Below are 24,697 nucleotides of genomic sequence, written 5' to 3'. Positions count from 1 at the left end.
TTTTCGTATCTTACGTTATTTTTGTACGTCATATTGGATGCATGCGGATTTTAAGAATTATTAAGAAATATTTTTTTATATTTGTATTTTTTTTACATTCTTTAAAAGAGACAAAAAATAAAAAGAGAAGTAATATATGAACTGTAAAAAAATCACTACATTAAACCGTAAAATTTAATATTAAAAAATATTCGGCTATGTTTACCTATAAATCGCACTCTATCATACCAATACTGCATTAAAATAAAAGTGTATTTATTTAAGTCTGACTTGGCTATAGCAAGACTTTTACGACTCAAAAATCTATTTGAACTTACATTTTCTATAATTAACATGTGATGCTGACGGCAGATTAAATAAATATTTCCCCAGTAATAAAACAATTTACGCTGGTAGCCGTAACGGGATTTGAAAATTTTTATCGCTATTTTTGGCTATTACAAGAAATCAAATTGTTTTTATTATAACAATACATGGTGCATATTGTATTCTGTGGCACGCTAGTTAACGGCTTCCCACCTAAACAAAAATAATTAGAAGAAAATATGATCCTTAAGCAATTAAGAAAGAGAAAAAACTGGTTTTACGAGCTATTTAAAACGTTAATAATGTTAGTATGGTGGCCATCTTTGAAATAATATCTATTAACAAGGCTACTTTACAGTTTTATTGCCTAGAGATTTTGGTGATTTATATTAATTTATGCGGTTTTGCTGAAAAAAAAAACGATTTGGGTAATGACGTTGTGTGAGAAGATTTCATGTTTATCTGGGATTTTTTCTATTAGACCTAAAAAAAGTAAAAATCGATGAGAAAGTATTAGTGGTATTAAGGTTATGGTTAAATTTATTATATACCTAATGATAATTAATAAGCGATCAACATACGCAAAAAAATAATTACTTATTGATTGATAAAACTTATAATCAGATTTTTTTTATTATAGATATGATTGTAATGTCACGAAAACATTTTGGAGTTTCTTTGCGGTTACGAAGGAGTTATTTTAATTACTATATATTTGCTTTTGTGAATTTGAAGTGGACAATAACAAATATCTATGTTTATGAGTTAAACACAGAGACGCTTAAATTATGGTATAATTAAGGTAGAATTAAAAATATTATGAGAAATAAGCAAGGGTTTACAGTGTTCCTTTAGCTCCACTCTAGACCTCACAGACCTCTTTTACAAAACGAACAACATATGAAACCAATAGTGAGCCCAAAAACCTAGAATGCAACACAATAGTGAAGTTGAGAATTAACTAAATGAAAGTAAGCCCTCCAACACATAAGTCTTCGAAATATTCAACAACAAACATTCACAAACCATCTCCGAAAGTTCTACATCATTGTTGATTGTGTTATCCTCTGCAGAGATCGTGAATTGACCACAGATTCCTAATATGGCCACGTCATTACATAAATGAAACTGAACCTTGAGGAACTTCATCTTTTATAGTATAAAGTATGAACAAAGTCAGTCAAATGCCAATCCTCTAAAACCACAATGTCTCGTCATTAATATACTGACCATTTAGAATCCTTTAAAAGCGATACGTCACTAAATGTTTAATTAAAAAAAAGTATGAAGGTGTACAGAGATATGACTTTTTGTATTTATATGTAACTAATACTTTATAAATTTCAATAGAGTTCTTCATTTGTATAATTTTAAGTATATAATTCAAAGCATTCACATCCAATGTCTAGGCTTGGCCAGAACAGGAATTTTATAGAGTGATTGGATTAGATAGAGTGATTATATGATAAAACTGTCGACATTCTTTCTGCGTATTGACCATGCAGCCGTTAGTAAAAAAATTGTCAACATGATAAACAGCATAAGGGTGCTCTAAAAACTTCATCTTCAACAAAAACACAAGCACCTTTTGTATTACGAGTCTAGTAAAGTAAGGGGAAAATAAAAGGATTATTTGGGCTTGTAAATCATATTATGCTTTTTGTGTTATTTAACATTTTATTTTTATGTTACTATCCTTGTTTTTTTTTGCCTTAGGTCAAGACTACGACTTACTACTACTACAACATCAGTGACAGTACTCATATGCTTCTAATGTCATTTATTTAGTTTTAAAAACCGGTCGCTATTGTTGTTCTCCTGTTTCAATGAACTGCATCAATGAATTTTGGGTATTTTAGTCTCTCATAAAAAATCGATCTAGTTGTTTGCCTATATCTGCCACTCCCATAATAGGTAACCTAGTTATCTCAACGGCAAGTTTGGTCAATATGTTAATAGATCTTAAGTAATAATATTGTCTTTTGATATGATCATATTCTAGCCTTCACTGTCCGTTGCTGAACATAGGTTCTCTTTAAATTTCTACATGTCTCGGTTTTAAGCCGTCATTATCCAATTCCTAGCAATTCTCCTTAAATCATCGTTCCAGCATGCTGGTGGTCTCTGTTCCGTTTGTCTTCTCATGGTCACTATTTTGAATTCTTTTAGTTTATCTGTCATTTGTTGTTATAGCCATGACCTGTCCATCTTCATTTTATTCTAGTTACGTAATCAACTATGTGTTTGACTTTGGTTCTTTGCCTAATGATGTTATTGGGTACTTTGTCTCTTTAAGTGATTCCAAGCATGGCTCTTTCCATAGTTCTTTGGACAGCATTCAAGTGTTACAAGAAGGAAGATTATTGAGGCCTGCATTACGTAACGTGAAAGTTACAGATAAAGCAAAGTCTACTTTTATTGTTTTTGTGAGGGATAAAAATCTGCGATATTGCAAAGTGAAGAATTTTGCAGTTCAACATTTCCTAAATTACAATTTAGATGCTATTTATATAGGATAAAAAAGGAACAACAGTCAATATGGATCTCGAATGACAGATTTTTCAATAAACTTGCTTAACAGTTTCATAAGTATGGAGTCAGTTTCAAATAGACGGTTACGAGGTCATAGCCAAAGATCAGGATTACGAAGATCCTCCTGTCAAACATCGAGCTTAGTACAATAAGCACCCTCGTAAATCCCAGATTTTTTACAAGTTGATTCTTGCTGCAGCTAGGCACGAACTGCACTTAGAAAAGTTCTTCGTGAAGGATTTTTGCCACCTCCATGTCCTTTGTTACAATTAACTTGTCAAGATTTAAAAAAATACTAACGTTGCCCCAGCAAGGCACCTGCAGATTGGTTCCACTATTAGTCAAATTATCGCTCAATATGTCACCAGATGTCTTGCAGATTCCTTATGACTTTTACTGTACTTCTATTAAGACTGAACTCAAAGAATGAGTTTGCAACAAATGTGGTATCAAAAAAATCTCCAAGCGACACGTTTTTATGATGCACAAACTAACTTCTTCAATTTAATTGATTTAAGATTAGGCCCATATTTATTGCTGTATAACGAGCAAATAAACTACTTTGCATTGTTAGTGATAAAGAGAACTTTGGAAATACCGAATAGCTTGAAAGAGACGACATTGATCAAACGATTGTGCCTACTCATTTTTCATCCTCTGTAGCTTCGAGTCTTCTAATTATGGATAAAACAGTACTACTCTATTGACAGAATGCCAGTATGATAAAAACTAATTATCATGCACATAGGCAATAAAGGATATTTATTACTATTGGTAAGGAATATTACCGACGAAGCGAAAGAGGTTAATGTTCCAGTCTTCGAACCCTTAAGGCCTAATCGTTTAGCAAAAGTTTAAACGAAGATCAAATAAAAATTACTCTAATAGCTGTTACTTATGTAGGTATCAGTCTTTGAATAACGTCGACACTTTCATGAAACACAAGTATTTTCTCAAATGTTTTCTATCGAGTAAGGTAATACTAAACGAAACACTATAAGGCTGGATTAATACAAAATTATGCGTTACGTAACGCACCAAGGTGAGGGGATCAGTCTATGCGTTACAAAGAGGAGCAAGGGAGTCAAAAATCTTTAAAAAGTGCATTAGGTAACACTTAAAGGCTCTCTTCACCCACTGTCAGCTTCTCTGCTGACTTTTTTCTTCCAGTTTCTGCTCCATGTGTTATTACCGGTACTCTTCAGACATATAGATATTTCGTTTTTAAATTCCTCTCGCAATTCACAAGAAGATACCTAACTCAAACCTATTCTACACTGTAACTCGTTCCTTTTTTTTGATGTTTTATGTAAGCACTAGATTAGTCATTATTTGGGTTTTGCATATATTCGAAGACCGATACTATTTCTTTGAGTATCTGCTTTGCACCTCCAAAGTTATCTGTGACGAGAACGATATCATCTGCGAATCTAAAGTGTCTTAGCCTTTCACCAACTCTATTGGTGCCCTTATACTCCCAAGGCAATGATTTCCTTGCGTATTGAAGAATGGCTGTAAAAAGTTTAGGAGAAATGGTGTCTCCTTACCAATCTCCTCTGCCCATTAATTCGTAAAGTTTTAGAAGCTTTACTGTATTCGGTGGCTCCATAAATAATAGCTTCATCGGGGTGAATGCTCAAATTCAGCTGCTTTCTGGCAAAGAAGTCCTATAGCAACTGCTGGATCTCTTAGATCCTTTGCTGTTTCCTTTTCTTATCTTGGCGTTCTGAAACGTCTTCTTCATCGGCTAAAGAGTGCTTAATAAGTCAACATTTAATTCCTAAAATTTTACTCTGGTTATTTCGGTGTAGAAGTTGATATTTTTTGAACAGAGCGTCGATCTCTGGGGTAGCTTCAGTGCTCGCGAAAAAAATCCTCTTGGTGCTCACAGTAGCAGTGCTAAGCCCCCTGATAGCCCACGGGTTGCCTGCCAAGTCCTTCTTGAACTTGTCGCAAAAGTGATTCATTAGGCGGTTGTTAAAGTCTTGAGCTCCCAGATGGATGTCTCTAGTAGTCGCTTTCACTGCAAACAAGGAGCCTTCATCAATGGTGAAGATGAAAACGTCGAAAAAACGTAAATCAGGACACTCTTCTCCCCTTCAAAGTTTTTGTCCAAACCATAAGCCAGGGTGACCGCAGTTGCTTCATTGATGATCTTCATGACGTTCAGTCCAATGTGCCAAGGATGCATCCGCCATTTCCCTCATCTTCGTCAGGACCATGTTTTTTTGCCTGTTTTCATCACCTTCTTGTACTCCATTTGCACCTTACCATGGTCATTCACTGCATTGAAGGGTCAATGCTTGATGTCCTGCTGGTTCTTCATTGCATCCCTAATTGAATATTCTCGACAGTCAAAAGGTGATGTAAGTGGATGCAGTGCGATTTTTCTGATACACTGCTCCAGCGCTGCTATTATTGATTTTAGTTCATTCATGTCGAATGCTTTATTGAAACCGAAAAATACCAAGGGTTAGGGTCTTTTGTACTCCATCGACTTATATCAGGATCGTAATTGCTTGAAGATGGTCATCGGCTTAGTCTTTTAGTCATTAAAAATGTAATTGACCTCCCAGACTCTGGTGATGATTCTGGTGAATAGCTTACATAAATGGCAGCCTTCTTTGCCAAATCCTTTGCCTTTTATCGGCCTATACTTCTCAACCTTGGTAATATTGGCTTTTTTATAAAGTAATATCATTATTGCGTTGTTCCGCTGTAACAGGATTATTGCCTCTTTTAAGCATAGATTACATGAATGTTTGATACATTTTAGCAGCTTTTTTCCTCCGAGTTTTACAACCTCTATTACATTTTGTCTTCGCCTGGAGCTTTGTTACTTTTCATTTCTCTTAACGGGTTTTTGATCTCTCTTAGAGTGTGTTAGATATTATTGAGTGTTGCGTGTTTGTTGATGATCACTTGTGTATAGAAGTTTGCTGATATTCTCAGCAGTTTTTCTCTATTTGCTATTGCTACATCTTGGTTTTGATTTTCAGTTTAAAAATCTCTCTTTTTTCATTCGATAGGTTTCTTCGCAACACCTTCAAATTTTTGTTTTTCTCTATTGCCTACCTTATACTCTGTATTCAATTTTCTTACATCCTTTCTGATTTATTTAGATATTCTCTTCTTCAGCTATCCGGGGTCTTCAGATTTACTGTTAGTTTGTTTTGTCATTTTGATATTATGTACATAATTTAGTTCGTGAAAAACTCGGCATAATTTGAGGACTTAAAACATCGTCATTTTCGAGATCATTGCTGTTATGTTGATCTCAATATCTTGATCATCTCTTAGGATTAAATAATTTTTAAAATTCTTACTACTACGCTAAAATATTTCATCTTCATAAGGAACCTCCCTAGTTAAAATCCGCGACTATGATAGGTAATAATAGAATATAGCACATTTATGTTAAGAATAATATTATCTACTAATTTTCTTTGATATATTTTTATTTTAAGCCAACCAAGCTATTTAAAGAAATATAAGAAAATATACTATTTCTACTTAGGAGCTGTCAAAATTTCTTGAAATTCAAGACTTCTTAATTTTTTTGTAAGTTTCCAAGATTGCATCAAAAACAAATCAATAAACATCGAAAATAAATAGCCGTATATTAAATTTAAATAATTATAAAAATATAATTTGTTGATTCTTATTGAACTAATTAACGTTAAATCCACAAAAAAATGTTAAACTGTTTTAAATATTAATAATTATCATTACCTTAATAGCACAATAATGGTGTTTGATGACGTTCCACTTGTTGCAAGAATGTGGTTTATAGCTGGTGTCAATGTTCAATTTTCTTGATCACGTATTTCATGCAAGTATCAGGTAGAGTGATATTACGGAGGTATTATTAAAAAAGATGGAAAAATCCTCTGAATACTCATGAAACAAAACAGAGATAGACACATCATATTCCTTGTTTGACCGAAGTATGTAATAAAATATGTTTCTACAGAATATTAAGGTATAACAGGTATATTCAGATAGAAGTGAATATTCTATAACAATCCATTTCTTGTTAGCTATATTAGAAAAAAAATTAACTGGTCATATTTCTGAAATAAAATAAAACAAAACTCTAGATTCTCTTAAACTACCTTAATCTAATTAATTAATCACAAAACGCATAAGGGCCGATTCCTATTCGTGCGTAAACAGCGTGCGTCAAAAAGTTACTGTCCAGATCACTGTTAACGGTATGATCTCTCAGTTCCATTGGCAATACACTTTACTCCTGCATAAAATCCCTTCACCAAAAAACCAAATTCACCTAACCTCAAAACGTAACTAAGGGGTATAAAAAATTAAAATCAGGTAAAATTCCTAACACTACGGTCCTGACATTATCTGCAAATGCCACCCGTGACAATTAATTTCTGAGAAAGTTGTAAAATTGTGTGCATGCGAGTAGAAGAAAGAATGCATAATTTAAGGTTTAGGAGACTAGGGACATACATACCTTGATTTTCCTGCAGGTGACAGAGATGCAAAGCAAACTACTGTCTGTTACTAATAAAGTTGCTGGGAAGAGTGTTGATGTGGTTGTTATTTAGTCCAGAGGCTATGTGTTGATTTATACGGGTCTAACTGTACTGTTTATGATTCTACTTATTAATACAGACTGAGATCTAATATTTAGGTATAAATTAGAAATACTTTCAAGAGTTTCAGCTGAAAAACAATATTATTTAATTTGGAAATGATAGTCTAGTCAATAATGTCAAAAGCTTTGCTAAAATCCAGATCTCTCGGATCCCAATCTCGTAGCCCTAGAGATATTTCATTTGCCTAATTGTTCCTATTATCATTAGAACCAATATCATAAAAATTATTTTATTAGAACCTATAAATTCATTTATCAATGTAGAAATGCTGCAGACACTGGAGCATTTCTGCACTAAATGGGGCTAGATCAGCAATGAGTGTTTTCAGGCGGAGTGCCCCAAGGGTCTATCCTACGACCAATTTTGTTTCTCATTTGTTTAAATGACTTACCATAACTTAAAGCTGAAGCAATATATGCTTGCTATCTTTGCTGATGACACTACTCTTTTAAACATTTTAATAATAATGATTTTTATAAGGACCTGAATAAAATTGTGTGGCATAATGTGTACTATATCAATAATCTAGACGAAAAAATGTAGTATCTGACTAGTAATATTTGCTCATTATTTGATAGATATGCACCCTTTACGACGTCAAACATTTCTAAGCCTTATACCCCGTGGATAACTGCAAATGTGCAGCTTTTTATAAAAGAAAAAATGAGGCACTGTCAAGTTTTAAAAAATCTAAAAATTTGACGTATTGGGCATATTATAGACCGATGCGTAATCTTTTGGTGGGAATGATTAGGCGAGAAAAAAGAAATTATCTTCAATTTCATCAGAACATCAGAGATGGTAAACAGTTATGGAGAGCTATTAATAAACTAAGTCTAAACAATTTCTCTAATCGTTCTATTCCTTTAAATCTCCGAGATCCAAACAAAATTAATGACTATTTTGCTTCAATTTATAGCCCTTTAAGTAGTTACCCCAAAGAAGTTGCTAATGTTTAGAACAAACAGTTTAAGCATGACCTAAATTTCTCATTTCGATTAGCGAAAGTTGAGGAAATTTCTAAGATAGTCTAAAGCCTAAAATCAAATGCACACGGTTGTGATTCCATATCAGCGTTAATGTTGCAACACTGTATTCCAAAGGTATCTCCACATATTACGCATATTATAAACTGTTGCCTAGAAGCTGGGTATTTTCTGGGTATGTGGAAAATTTCTCTATCTTAACACCTTTAGCTAAAATTAATAATCTAACTAATTTCAGCGACCTTAGACCAATTTCAATTATCCCGGTCATCGCTAAGGTTTTGGAAAAGTTTATACAGCCGCAAATTTATGACTTTCTCACCTCCAATAATATTATTCTGCATAAGCAATCTGGGTTTAGAAAACAACATAGCACGACATCTGTCTTACTAAACGTTACCCAAGAGATAATTTCTGCAATGGATAAAGGTGACTCCACAGCACTTATAATGATTGATTTTTCCAAAGCATTTGACACCTTGGATCATCATTTGCTTTTAGCAAAATTGGCTTATTATAACTTTGATAATGTTTCTCAAATGTTTTTTAAATCCTACTTATCCAACAGAAGGCAAATAGTGGTCTTGGAAGATCAGACTTTTTCAAATATTAAACATATAACATCTGGAGTACCTCAGGGATCTGTTTTGGGACCTCTCTTATTTCTGATGTATGTTTCTGATTTGTTTAAAGTTGTAAAATACCGCCAGATCCAGGGGTTCGCGGATGATATGCAAATCTATCATTCTTTTAAAGCTGAATCTGTTGACAATTGAAAGATCGACGATCTTTCTAGAATTTCCTTCTTTTCCTCTCAAAATAATTTAAAACTCAATCCTTCAAAGTGTTGTGTTGTGTGCTTTACTTCTAAGAACAAAAAAAGATTTGCATTGGACGGTTTAAAGCTTTTTGTGGGAGGTAATCAGCTAAGTATGGTTAAATGTGCAAAAAATCTTGGATTGCTTTTGGATGATGAATTGCGCTTTAAGTTACACGTTTCTAATGTTATTAAAAAGTCATACTATTCTTTAAAGCCATTGTATGCAAACAGAAATATAATTAATTTTAAGGTAAGGAATATTACCTATTATAAATTGCTGCAATATTGTTTATTTTCCATGTTTAGACAAAATCACTGTGTACCGTTTGCAAAAGCTGCAAAATCAATGCTGCAGATTTATTTATGGACTGAGAAAGTACGATAGTGTCTCTGCAAGGCTATGTGAACTTAGATGGCTGCGCGTGGAAAATCTATTCTCTTTGCAATTGGCGGTTTTTGTGCATAGACTACTAGCGTCGTCTACTCCTCCCTACCTCCGCAAAAAACTTACTTTTCGGAAAAATTTACATGAAGCAAATCTGAGATTTATAAATAAGTTGTCAATTCCTAGATATTAAACAGCCTTCTTTCGTCGTAGTTTTCTGTATAATGCTGTGGTAATTTACAATGACCTTGTTTCGAATCCTATAAAAGAAATGTCAGTAGCGGGTTTCAAGAAAAAACTAAAGCTGCATTTTCTAATAAAACAGAATAGCTAAATTGTCAGTAGGTATTTCTTATTTTATAATTTTTTGATTTTTATGGAGCAATTGGTGTATATCTGTTTATTTTTTATTAATATTAGTGTTACTATTACAAATGTTAATTTTTTTCTTTCTGTTGTGCTACCTAAAATAATTTTGCTTACATTTTTTAAATAGGTTAAGTAGATTAGCCTTTGGCTAGACTTCGCCTATATACACTATTGAAAAGTACAATTAAAGCCATTATTTATTTATTTATTTATTTATTTACTCTGTCTGCTGTGGCTGACTCATTATTGAAGGTCTTACAGCTGTTGCAGAAATGTCCAGATTAGAGTCCAACAGTGGTTTTCTTCCAACAGGTTGCTCCTTAAAGCAGCAAAGTCCAAACAAGTGGTATTTTCTATGAGAGAAGTAAATGTCCCAAATGAAGCCTTTTTAGGTATAACTTTAGATCCAAAGCTGCAATAGAGAAATTACGTAAGTAGTCTTGCCGGAAAACTTGAGAAAAATCTGTATGTTCTTCGCAATCTCTTGCGACAAGCTGCTATTTAACATCATTCCACTGTCATATTGCATATGCTTTTATTGCTTGGGGACATTTGCGCAGTGGAAGTTGATGACTGTGATCCGTGTATTTGTGCATGAATGTTTATTATATGTGAAGCAAAATATCCAGAGTTACATAACACACGAAGACGTCCATAATTTTCTGCTTATAAATAGGCAAAATCGGTTACAATCATACTGGCGACTTGGAAGGTATCAAGAAGGATCAAGATATTGGGCTATTTAAGAAATGAGTCATTTTGTTTGCTTTTAGAATAATTCAAGAACTTACGAACAGAAAATGTTTTTTATACATATGATGAGTATTGTAATCACAGTTTTGATACCTTGCAAACTTAGTGTTTTTAATCTTGTACTGTCTATAAATTATTTTTCTCTTTTTTTGGTACTTAAAAGTGATTCTATTGCTAGGTCCTGTTTAAATTCTGGACTTTATTTTATATTGTTCTTTTTATGGAGTATATAAACACTTTATTATGTATTATAGTTTAAAGTATCATTATCTGGAATACAACAGGAATTGTTCAATGGGAACAGAAGAGTTAAGTGCGAAGAGGCAAAATATACAAATAGTGGCCACTTTCAACAGCGGATGAATTATTTTTCATTATTTGTTATATTATCGTACCATTGTTCCTCTAGCAATATAGTTTCTAGCTTCCCTAAAATAAATGAGTATTACATTTTTACTTTCTTTACTACACCTGTTCAGGTGTAAATTGTTTGTAGAGTTTGAATTAAAATTTGACAGGGAACCTTTCCTTTGACATGTTGGAAAATAAAGTAGAACCACTGATCCTTGAGATTATATATTGAAGACAATCCTTTCTTTAATGAAGTTTTTCAACAAGATGGGGCACCGCCTCCCTTTAGCAGAAATGTTAGAGAATATTTGACTAATACCCTAATCGGTGGATTGGTCGTCGAGGGCCTACCGAGTGGCCAGCAAGGTCGCCCGATTTTACACCTCTGATTTTTTTTTCATAGGGCTAATGAAATAAAAAGTCACCTAGCCAGAATATATCTTCGTTCTTCGTCAAAGAATAATTGATGCATGTCGCAATATTTATGTTTCTACTTTCGAAAATGTTCATGTTCGTGAGTTCTCCAATAGATTATTTTACTATCTTGAAGTTAATGGTGCACATATTCAACACCTTTTGTGGTGAAATGGTTACATTTCTGTGTCACCTAAAGTTGAATTATTTTGAACGGAAATAAAAATGCGAAAATTTAGATTTTTAAATGCTGTCATTTTGCTATAGGTAGAAGTAATGACCTAATATTCTAGGACCATTGTTTCGCATGACCCTGCTTTCTATTTAACATAATTTTTTAAAATGGCGTCCCGCCGCCATTTTTAAGTTTTCCAAAATGAGCTAAGGATCAAAAAGTAGTATTTGGGTTGCTAATGATGCGTACCAAATTTCAAATTTTTATATAAACGTATTCAAAAGATAAGAGGGGGAGGGGGACAATTAATTTAATTATTGCTATTAAAAACAAATTAATGCTAGTTAATTTCAAAGGACTTTGGACATTATTGTTATAAATGTAATATATAGAACTAAGGCTCTTCGATGTTTTGGGTGGGTCTTTATAAACGTAATGTATTAGTAACTTTTGGATTTTCTAATTTCTGTATGGAATTGAGGTTTTTTAATATTTATTTGTTTACTAATCAGTTAATTACTGACTAACTTTTTCGATTACTTTTTTCAGAAAGTCCTTGTCCGATTTCTTCCAAAAGTGCCTGAATTACATATGTGAAAGAGTTACATATAATTCATTAAAAAAAAATATACCTAAGTATTAATTTATTTATAGTTAGTCGACAAATAAATTTTTTAACGTATATTCTAAATAGTCCTTATTAAGAATTTTTATACGCACATACGTGTATATTTACAGAAAATATGTGCTGAATACAGATGACACTTCTCTTACAGACACTTACATTGTTCTCATATAACACCATGAAGTAATTTTTAAAAATAACCATCATGTACCACAAGCAAGTACCAAATTTTCATTATTAATAATTGCGCTCTATCCGAGACACCCACCGCCTTCAGAATATTAATTCGCCTAAAAGTTTATACATATTTGTTTATTTTATTACCGATATTTAAGTACCCGCTTCAGAGTGACTGTGTAGGTATACATGTAATAGCGTTTTAACGGTTTCTAAAATTTTTATAATGACCCGCCCGGTCGAGGAAAACCACATACTTTATCGGAAATATTTAGGACGTAGGATGAAGATTCCTATAATAATTAGAGAACACATACGTATAGTTGTAATAAAATAATTAAAGAATAAATTTGTTTAGGATTAAATTATTGTAATCATATTTTATTTTTAATTATTAAGGTAAATAGTAGGGCGTAGTAAAAACGTTATGGAGGGCTAAAAAAGTATGTGCTTATTAAAGTGAATGAATTACTTTAATGAGATTTGCATGAAATGAAATAAAGATAACAACATATATATATATATATATATATATATATAATAAACTAAGCTTTATCTAAATATTTTGTTTTTTATCTTTTCCGCAAAACCAATTTGGTATGATTATGGTGGTTTCAAGAGATTCTAAATTTTCACTCTTGTTTAATAATTACTTACATATTTTTTTTTCTTACAGTAATGTTTCATCGCTACCCCCTCCACCTTCGCAACTCAAAGTATTCAAGACGTGACTGCGCAAACGTAAATGTACCAAATATACATTCTTCGATCAATTAAGTAAAGGGCCCAGTGGCGCGCGTACCGCTGCTGCGCTTAACATAGACGACATCATAGAAATCGGGACCAACGGCACAATCATTGGCGTAGAGATTGCCCCGTCGCTTTGCCCAATGGGGGCCGAGACCACCCCCTCGGAGCAACAGTACTCGTTGCGATGGAACGATTTTCATTCCTCAATCCTCTCGTCGTTTCGACATCTCAGGGACGAGGTAAGATATAAATTTAGACTTTCACTGATTAACATGTATCCTTTATGACTATTTGGATACTACGATGGTTCTCAAAAAAGAGATTTTTTTTTCTAAATAGTGTTGGAAAAGCGTAATGCTTTTCAAACATTTGTTAGACTTTTGCCAAAATAGATCATTAGGAACAGAAGTTCTTAGATGACATCTAAATGCTAAGATATTTGTTTGGACTTCACTTCCTAGGCCAAGGTTGGCTGACACGCCGGTAACCAGGTTGGATAATGCCAGATGGACACAGAATCCTTCTCGAACCTCAGTACACACTCCGGAAGAGTGGTTAGAGCAGAAAAAAAAGGTGCCACTAAAGTAAAGACTACAGAGGCAGACACAGAAGCTGGGTAGAATAGCCTAGAAGCTTAGATCATGGTATCACCTAGAGTAGGAGAACACCAGGAAGAATTAATGAAATCAAGAAGAAAAGTGCTGCATCATCATGCAAGCCTTTGCTGATCTATAAGAATTATTTGCTTAAGACTAAAGAGATTGAGAGTATTGTTATAAAGAAGTAAACTATCCTGACATATTTAGTAGAGTAAGGTCATGGAAACTACTTGTGGCATATCCCAAGTGTTTTACAAATTCTCTAGAGTAGCACGCTCCAATCTACAACTTTTACCAAGGATCGAATACATATGATTTAAGCCATAAACGGGTCAATTTTCCAAAGCGAATACAGCAAAGCTTCAGCAGAATCTAATGATTCACAAAATGAAATGCTTTTAATAAATCACAAAAAGTTCTTCAGTGCACAAGGTTTGACAATCCACAGTTTTAAATAATTATGTTGTTGGTGTTGAAAAATATTTATTCAGCAAGAAGCTCTTCCAGATTATGGCTTATATCTTTAATTCATTCTTGAGAGGCAAAGAGCTACTCGCAGAATGGAAAACTGCATAAATCATTAGCAATCTATATAAGAACAAAGGCGATAGAAAATATTGAACGAATTATCGAGAGTTTAGTATAACCAACTCAATTTGTAGGTTTTACCCAGAGATAAAAGCTGAATTAAAAGTCGCCGGGAAGACGCTAAAGATCAAAGTGGCGTTGGTACTGGTTGTCCTTGTCTAGATAACACATTTGGTATTTATTGACGTTTAAAAAGCAAAGAAAATAAGAGAATTCTACCGATGTACATTAATGCCGTGACAGAGTTATACAAAGATATGACCAGTTCAATAAAGATTGGACAAAGAGTGACTGAGAGGATAAAGGTGAGCAAAGGGACTTCCCTAAAAGGAATTCGCCATGCGTAGGTGTAACGGCATCTACACTCTTTAAGATTTATTTGAAGGGGGTTTTAGAAACCTGAAAAACAAAGTAAATCTATGGGTATTCCGATTCAAGATCATACATTTACAAATAACCAAGTCATACATGCAGAAGAACAGGATGATATCTATTACATGTTAGGGAAAATAAGACGAAGAATACACCAAGTGGGTTTTATGAATTAAAAATCAAAAATAAAGTAGGTAATAGGATCCTTTATCAACTACCAAGGCATTTTAAGATAAACAAAAAACAAAAAAGTTTCAACTTTTTAATTAGACCTTGTCAATAGCTTTGTTCGCGGTAACAGTTCTGAACGCATCCCGGATCAGTCACGAAGTCTTTATCCTTTAAGGAGATGCGCATGCGTGATTCATAACCGGTCCGGAATTTATTTTAACCGCGAAAGATCCGCGGACTGTCAACATTTAAATTTGTTTGGGTTAGTATAGGTTATGTTTTCCGATTGTTTTGTTTAGGAAGGAGTTTTTTTTTCTTTAAACAGTAAAGACTTAAAGCAGAGAAATGGCTAAGAAATACTGTAATAAATTTCAATGAAGTTATTTTTTCTGAGTCTCCTTCCTATTCTTTATAAAAGCAAATCGATCTCCAGTTTATTCGTCAGTGCTGGGCTCATTCGAAAATGTTGAAAATACAGGTTATCATCAAAATATAAGACAATGTTCAAAATATCCAACATTTTTGGGAACTTCGCTAATTTAAGTAAGAGTACCCAAGTACTCATACTTAAATGATCAGACATGGTAATTTTATCATGGACAATTAATCTAAAACAAAATTGATTTAATTAAAGCAGAAATTGCCATTTAAGCAACATAACCCTAACAAAAAACAGGAGGACAAGCAATTATTATTTGTAACATTAACTTTTATTGGTTTTAAATTTAAAAATAAAACAAAATAAGCACTACAATACAAAAAGAGTAAATAGACGACACACATCAAATAGGTCATTAAAAAACGTCTGCGCAAGTCCAGAACTCAAAATTCTGATGAGAGTCGGAGAAGGATCGATTGAACTAGTTACAAATTGATCCTGAACAAGTAACAAAACATCCGCGAATGGCAGGATTTCGAACTAGAAGTTCAGGACTGGTCACCGCGAACGCTTTTTTTAACAATGCGCATGCGAAGTAATTCTGAACCACTCCAGGACTGTCACCGCGAACCAAGCTAATATCAACATATCTCTTTATTAAGCTGTGGAAAAGTAGTACATTATATACTTAGTTACTAAGTGACACTTTTAATCCCAACGTGAACAGTTTATTTTAAGTTAGTTAATTTATTTAATTTACCATTTGTCAAAAGATAAAATACATTTTATTCACATAGTTTGTATACTTTCTTAGCACTTTAGTAAAAGAAAATACAAAGAAACTGTTGGAACAATAAACGAACTATTGTTTGACATTGAAACCTACCTGTAACAACCGTAGTTGATTTGTAAATGATCCTTTAGTCTACAGAGTACATAAACTAACTTACGGGTGGCCTAATAGCCATGTATATATAATTTTTTTTGTAAATAAAAACTTATTTTTCATGTGCCAAAATGGCTTAAAAAAAAACTATTAGGGCAATCAACTCAAGCATTATATTTCTTAAATAAAAAATGGGAAGCAGTAGCTATGTATCTTGACCAGTTGCGAGCCTTTAACAGTGTCGAACATACATTCTTACGAAACAAACTGCAAAGGTATGGAGTATGAAAAGTGACTTTTCAACTCATAATTGTTTGACACAATGCTAAATGTTGCTGACATTAGTTTCATATCAGTTCTTCGAGATAGAGTTCTTTAGGAAGCAAATATAGTGGAACGACGAGGCTAGAGGTACAATTACGATATAAGCGACGTGAAAATATGGCACATAGTAAGAAGACAGAAGTTGCGATTTATTACTTTGACTTTTTAAGCTCAGTAAACTGTTCCGACAGTGATAATGATATTTCATTTGATAATGCTACTGAATTAACTTTTCTGTAAATTGCATTAATAACGCGTACAACACACTGATTGGGCAGTACCACACATTAATATTTGAATTCAAACAACACGCAGTCCAATTTTTACCTTTTACCTAGATTTTAAAGAAAGTGCTTGCGAATGAACTGGACAAATTACAATAAACAAGCTATTGACCCGGAAGAGAGATTGGTTGAAATGGATCCACCCTTGAATGGAAAGAACGTAAAAGACTAAATATTCCAGCCATTTAGGAAGTATGTTATTTAATTATAAGAAATTCCTTCGATCGTTCTTCAAGTAGTCTATATGGACGACAATCCGATGGAGGCACGTTTTAAAGTTTAGCTTTTGAACAAACAACAAAATCGACCAAATAAATAGTATTTATCACATACGCAGCATTTGCATGCCAATTGGTTTTATTGCTGATAAAGCATATCTACTACAAAAAAAAATTGCCTTAACTATATAAAGAGGTCTACATAAGTCAGGCAACGCTTTCGAAAAATCGGTTCGGCAACGCTCATAAGTCTGGCATGGCTGTCGATAAATTGGTGATTCAATTTTAACACTTTGAGGTTGTATTTCTTTCCCTTAATGAAAATTCGTTGCCTGACTTATGCCGACCCCTGTAGTAGACATACTCCGAATGCCGACATGTACTTTAACCAGCAATTATCCAGAACCAGAGAGACGAATGAATGTTAATTTGGTCTAATCTACCGAAAATGAAGAATAATATCCAGAGTCTTAGAAACAGACGAACAACTCGCCGATATTTTATTATCAAGTCAATTTGTCTTTTACATAAGATTATCATAAATAAAGAGGGCTTCGAACGGCATTCAAAAGTAATCGGAGAAAGTGCTGCTGAATTTTTTCAGATAAGTTGTAATTCAATAGGTCGGGCTCCTATATGGATGATGTATCCTTATTATAAAATCTGGCTATAGCAAGAATGCAGCAGGGTATGTTCAGAAAATCTTTCTTCTATAGAAAAAACATGTCGTCTTATAGAATTATTAATAGATACAAACATTATCTTCTTTGGTATTTAAGTTGACTTAGAGACATCTTGTAGACCCTTTGCAAACAAACTGGCATTCTATTGTTATGGTTTATAAGTCATTACATAGACTTTCGAATAGAAAAAGCTGCAAATCAAAATTTTAAGAATGTTGAATTCTCAAACTGTCTTGTACGTACATACATATATAGGTACTAAAGGCTAAAATACTTGTCAAAGAAAATCCAGATATCATTTAAATTTTAAGCGGAAATAAATCAATTTTAAATCAGAACACAAAAATATTTTACTCTTGCTCTAGAGGACGTTTTCAAGACACTGAAAAGGGACAAAAAGGGCATAAGAATTGATGGGAAATAACTAAACCTAAGAAAAATCAAATCATTGATATTAACAAATGGGTCCGACAAGTATGGGAAGCTACAGGTAAACTGTGACATATACTAAATAAATATATCCTAATAAAGTGTATAGTACGTGTATACTCACGACGTATACTAACAAAACGAATGATGACGACTAAGTCTTAGGGACTATATGACAAACACAAGTTAATAACATCATAACATGTACAGCCCAGTTAAAATGTAGCTGGAATGGATATGTCGCTATCAGAATAAATCAAAATGGACAAAACGGATAATGCAATGGAGGCCACGACTGCACAAAAACGGTGGCTAGATGATGTCAAAGATAGGGTTGGTAGAGCTTGGCATTAGATAGCACAAGACAAAGAGGCATGGAAACTGACAAGGAAGGCATATGACTAATGATATTATTATTGATTAGTACAGTAACAATTAATACACATTCTTTAAAATTGCAATTTCGGGAATTAAAAGTGCTTAAACTAAAATACGTTAGACTGAAATTTAGTTTTGCAATAAAAATTGCTTTTAGTAGCTTAACAGTTTGCGTAATTTAATAGGATATTGCTAAGATGAGAGTGTTTAAAATGCGAACTTAGATATAGCCGTAAGAGTTATCAAGAGATAACAGAAAATGATCAAAAACAAACATATTCTTAGTTCCTTGCATTAATCTCTAATTTAATCAATAAATGTATTAAACATTTGCTCACAATTTTTTACTAAAACACGCATTAACATTGGCACTAAAATCTCTTAAAAAAACCATCGATTTTTTAGAATAATATGTTGCAATGCTATAAATAAATAAAGTTGCTGATGTTTCATCTACTAAACCCAATTTTAGACACACTCACGTTAAAATCCCGTTCATTAAAATAAATACCGTAAATAATCAACTTTTCGGTCCTTCCAAGAAAAATGATTCTTCACAATAAAAGTAAAGTGCAAGACCCATTTCCTTTGTTATTTAATGTCACTTGGTCCAAAAATTAAACACAAAAATGGTCGTTAAAATCTATTACCATACATTGTCTGATCGGTACAGATGCATTGACTTTACGCCTTTAAGATAATAATGGTCGGGTGACCCTTGTCAATCAAATTTATGGCAAAAATGACCAGCAAAAATCGGAAGGTTTTTCACGTTCTTATATACCCATTTTTTTAATAACTCAATAGTTTTATTTTACTAAACCAAATAACAAACGAGGGCCCCGTTCCCTAGTGACCACTTGGCATAAGTTATCACAGCCTTATCACACATGTACACACGTTATATTTTAACCCTGCGATGTAATAACTTTTCAATGTTGACTTTTATTACTTTTTACTTAATTTAATTACTTGTGTTTTATCTACGAAACAACAGATTTACATAAAATATTTTCTAAGGGGACGTTATAATGTCACATTGTGCTCGGCATATTGGGTAAACATGTTAATAAAGAGACACGAATGGGGTGGAAAGAAAATTAATTTTTGTATTATATTTTGATAAGCCGGATACAGTGTGTATTACTATGTTCTTGGTAATTTAAATATGTAATTACTAATTAAAGAAATAGTTTGACTTTTTCTTAAGGATTAGGCAGGTATTATTCAAGCATCTTGAATTTTAGAGTCTATTACCATTTTTACGAATTCCGGGTCATTATTGTGCTAAAGTGTGAATATTATTCTTATAAATTCATCGCACTAGTTTTTCATAATCTTTTGCGATATACAATTTCTAAGCATAAATTTATCTATTATTGTCTCTATTGTGTTTAATAGCAATGGTCAATTTAATAGCATTCCTATATGCTTAACTACTCTTGATGGTTTACCTAACAAATATGAACTATTTGTAATAAAAAGCAACGAAGAAAAATTAAATTTATATAAAGAGTTTGTCGGGATATTCCATAAGACGGGAAGCTAAGAAACAAAGGTTATATTTGCCATCACGTGTTTCTGCTTTTTTGCTTCATCAGTTACTTCGTCTCGTCATACGGACTATCTCGACAAACTTACTAACTTCTCGTTGTAACTTTTTTTCATGAATTATCAACTATCCTGTAGTTAATTTCCTATATTAGCTTATTACAGATCGTATCATTCCCATATGATCTCGTTTGATCATATCGTCGGAAATTCTCAGGTAAACAAGATTTGCATTGTTATATCACATAAAATATTACGAAAGGTAGTGAGCATCAAATATGTATTTAAATTATTAATTTATTTTTACTCTAGTTTAGTCAAAAGAAATTTTCATAATTATATATATTAACATCAGACAAACACTAAACCTAAAATTAGTAAAATTTAGCAAAAATTTCATAAGAATAAAGAATTGGACACGTGCATAAATTCAAAAATTTCGCTATAAAATACAAAGAGGGAAGAAACAAAGATCATGATTTATGAAATTCCGTAATAATATAAAAAACTCGTTTTATCGAAAACTGAACCTCATAAAATGTTCATCTACGACTAAGAGTACATGTAGAAATGGGAAGACATAAATCATTTACCTGTCCGGTCAAGTATTTAATGTTTTTAATTAAAATCTATGTGGGTCCTTGAATAAAAGGCTACTAACATCCATTAGGTAAATACCAGTTACTATAAGGATGCTCTCCTTCCTAAATAATGAGCAACATAAATCACGAGGCTAAGCCCGGAAATTGTATCTAACAGCTTACTTCTGGAGTATAAAAAGAGACTGAACGACACTGTCATTACCCCAAAAGCAGATACCATAACGTAGACGGGACGAGCAAAATATCGATCTGCCCAAAACTCCACCAAGTTCCTCAAACGCAACAGCCACCGCAACAACAAAAGGAGCCAGCTGATATTTTACTGGCAAAATCAACTATGTGAGCCTCAAATCTAAGTGTATTATCAATTATGACACCAAGAAATTTACTACTAGGACACTGCACCATCGTGTTCGCATCAAAAGACATCGCTTTGGTTGCCTTTAAAGCACAAAACTGCATTCTATATTCTACAACTTTATCCTACAAAAATACCTTTTTGAAGTCGAATATAAGGACTCACTATTAAAGCCATGCCAGAGAACCGTGATGTCATCAGCAAACAAAGTTAATAATTCTCTGGTTGCAAGGTCATTAACATAAAGGAGGAAAAGTAGAGGTCCCAGAACCCTGTGGCACTCCCCATCTCAGAGACATATGTTTAGAAGATTCTGATCCCAGAAAGGCACGCTATAAAAATAAGATAAAAACTACAACTGGGTCACGCTGCTAAATCTATAGCAATGAAACTTACGGAGCAATATGTCATGCGTTACACAGTCGAATGCCTTTGACAGATTCCGTGCCACCATTAATTAAGGAATACCATTCATAAAGAAAATTATAAACAGCATTATGTGTATTAAGACCAATCTGAAAACCAAACTGAAAACTAGCAAGGATGTTATTAGAGTTCAGAAAAGATATGATCCAGGCCTTAATCATCCTTTCAATGCGTTTGGATAGAGTGGATAAAAGGGAGATAGGTCTAAAGTTGGAGGGCTTGGTCAGACTTCCATCCTGGTGAATGGGAACAATCTTGGCAAACTTCAGATGAGATGAAAATATTCCCACAGTCTATGCAGTATTAATCGCCGCATTCATTAACAATGTCTAAGCAAGGTCAGGCAGACTCAAGAAAACCGTCCATCTTTACCGGAGCCATTTTTGTTCTTTATAGAGCAAGTCAGTAGACAGGAAAAGGAAGGAATGCGGAATGCTGATATTTGACATGTAACTAAGAGCATCATACTTTGTTGTAGAGTTTCAGCGATATTACAAAAGTAAGAATTGAAGTCACATATCAATAGGGATCTCGGGTTGTACAACTTGACGATAATTACTTTTATTGCGAATATTGTTTATTATCTCCAACATTACTTTGACCGGCTTGAACTGTTATGGAAACGATTTGAATAATAAGTCCATTTTGCGAGCCTAATAAAGCGACGGTAGATAGAACAATAAGCAAGTATTGATAAAAAACTGAAGATACAGTAAACTTTCTGATATAGAGAGCACGAACATTTTTGGAAGAGACGTTGAGACCTCCAATGAGAGAAAACCTATTTTTAAGCCTAACTTTCAAGCAAAAATATTTTTTTTTACTGGTATACAATAAATACTGATTATTTATAGTTTTTTCCTGGCATATGTAATTTGAAGGTATAGATCGAAGTTTAAAATAGTTCTGCAGGCTTTAGATATATATCAACTTAAACTTCTAGAACTAGAGATATCTTCTAACCTTATAATGCATCGTACGCTTTTGTTGATTAAAAATATCATTAACCTAAATGAGCCAGTTTAGTCATGATACATAGTTAAATGTTCTATTACTTTGAAATGTGTTATTCAATTATATATATTACTACTACTTTTAAACTACTTTCTAGTAAATAGACGTATGTATATCACTTCTATTTTAAAAGATATTCTCTTTTTATTCAATGATATTAACCTCATATAGGTTAATACCATTGAGCACGACTTCGAGTTTTTTGACATTTAGAGAGAACCTGGATGTAGCTCTTACTATAATATATTCTTTTTCTAAAATCTAATTCACTATAGGATTGTAGGACTCCAATTCAAGAGCCTAATTTTCTGTAATTTGAAATATTATTGGAACATAAGACCCATGAGTGCCTTTAATAGTGGCATTTTTCTTTTTTTTTTGATTCTGAAAATCTGTAATGCCATATCATGGTCAACATTCTTTCTGGATTATCTTGCAATGGAATGAAACTTTTATCTCCACTAGGTTAAACCTTGACGATAAACGGTACATTTTGTAATGTACATTGAAATGTGCAATTTATTGTTGCCTCAATCAATATTCTATTTTGCGTTTTAGTTATCAATGCTGCTGCTGGCAGAGCCAGACCTGGAAAACTGCAACTGCTATAATGGGAATATGGAAGAATCATTGGAGTTATAATTTTTTTGCCATTGATTTCCAAAATTTGGGATTCTTCATGTTACGGGTTAAGGATTAAGGTTAAATATTAATTATATATAATTAATATTCAATTACTTATTAAGACTACTATTTTTATAAAAGATAAAAACACAAAGTCTACAGCATCACAGACACATTTAATAAAATGACAAAGGTTACATGTTTCGCTCGACTAGAGCATTATCCAACTATTGTGTATGCATACCATAGCATACACAAAACACCTAACATGGACCAACATGGACTATTATGTTAATTTTCTTTCTTAAATTACAGCATAATCTCATTCTAACGATAACGCAAAGTACAGAAAACATGCGTTCAAAAACTCTTTAACGCATGTCTCCTGAAAGTAGGACTCCCTTTTAATGTCACAGTGCAGTGATTGTTCTCATGCATAAGAATGGTGATATTGCTGATTAAAGAAATTATCAACAACAATTATACAAACCAAGTGTTAAGTTACTAGCCGCGTAAACAGACTGGATTCTGTCGAGGTTTTGGTACAAACGAACTCTTGCATGTCATTAAAACTCTAATAAAGAAATAGGAATATAACAAACCACTTGTATTCATAGACTGAGAGAAAGCGTTTGGTACCATAAACCAACACCGAATGCTCCAAGCTATTGCTCATTGCCGAATTGATGATTGATCCACCGCAATAATTGGGAATATCTATGAAACAACAACTGCATCTGAAAGACTCCATGAGAATACAAACAAATTTAAAATAGAACGTGGTGTCCGATAAGGTGACCCGATATCGCTAAAGGTATTTACGACTTTAAACAAAACAAATAAATTAGGACGACATGGGCGTAAATATAAACGAAAATGATCTGAGCCATTTGAAATTTATAGATGATATTGTTTTAATATCAGACAGCGACAAAGCTACGCAAATCTTGGAAAGGCTTTATTAAACATCAAAAGTACCTAGGTTGAAGATAATTATTTCGAAGATCCAGTTTGTGGCAAATGGAAGTTCATTGAGAAAAGCATTGAAATGATGTCACTATATAAATATCTTAGTCGAGAACTTCATATAGACCGAGACAATCAAACAACCGAGTTCCAAAGAAATAGGTCCCCGACTTAGGGCGGACTGGGCGACATTAGGTAAGCTTAAACATGTATTTAAATAGGAAATGCCTGTAAGCTTGGAAATATAAGCATTTGCCTAATATGTTTGGCCAGTGATGACATATGTAGCAGAGACTTACTTTATCTAAGAAGATTAGTAAATAAAATATAGCTAATATAGCTATAACTAAGACGAAGGTTTGGTATTGTAGATTACATAAGAAGAATCACTACATTAAAAGGGAACTCGGCTGGACATATTGCAAGGATAACAGATAATCGATGGACCAGAAGAGTCTTTGAATCAAGACCGAGAAATAAGGCCTACCGAAGTAGAAAGGGCCCTCCAACAAGATGGACCGATAATATAAAATGCACAGAACATGATGCGCAAGGCTTAGATTGGAAAATTGGAAATACT

General features: G+C 33.1%; 1 protein-coding gene and 1 pseudogene across 4 annotated transcripts in view; one reads left to right on the top strand and one right to left on the bottom strand.

Moving 5' to 3' along the window:
* LOC126745595 (protein abrupt) overlaps window positions 1–24,697 on the top strand; it is a 147,100-nt gene that overhangs the window by 32,234 nt on the left and 90,169 nt on the right. For all 4 annotated transcript variants that reach the window (XM_050453512.1, XM_050453511.1, XM_050453513.1 and 1 more), the window contains exon 2: window positions 13,192–13,504. In XM_050453512.1, the coding sequence (XP_050309469.1) occupies window positions 13,406–13,504 (99 nt within the window). In that variant the 5' untranslated portion in view covers window positions 13,192–13,405. The remainder of the gene's footprint in view (window positions 1–13,191; window positions 13,505–24,697) is intronic.
* LOC126745961 (heat shock protein 68-like) lies at window positions 4,362–5,275 on the bottom strand (annotated as a pseudogene).

The sequence above is a fragment of the Anthonomus grandis genome, chromosome 16 (assembly GCF_022605725.1).
Source record: "Anthonomus grandis grandis chromosome 16, icAntGran1.3, whole genome shotgun sequence".
NCBI classification, from domain to species: Eukaryota; Metazoa; Arthropoda; class Insecta; order Coleoptera; family Curculionidae; genus Anthonomus; species Anthonomus grandis.
This window is presented reverse-complemented; position numbering and strand designations above follow the sequence as displayed.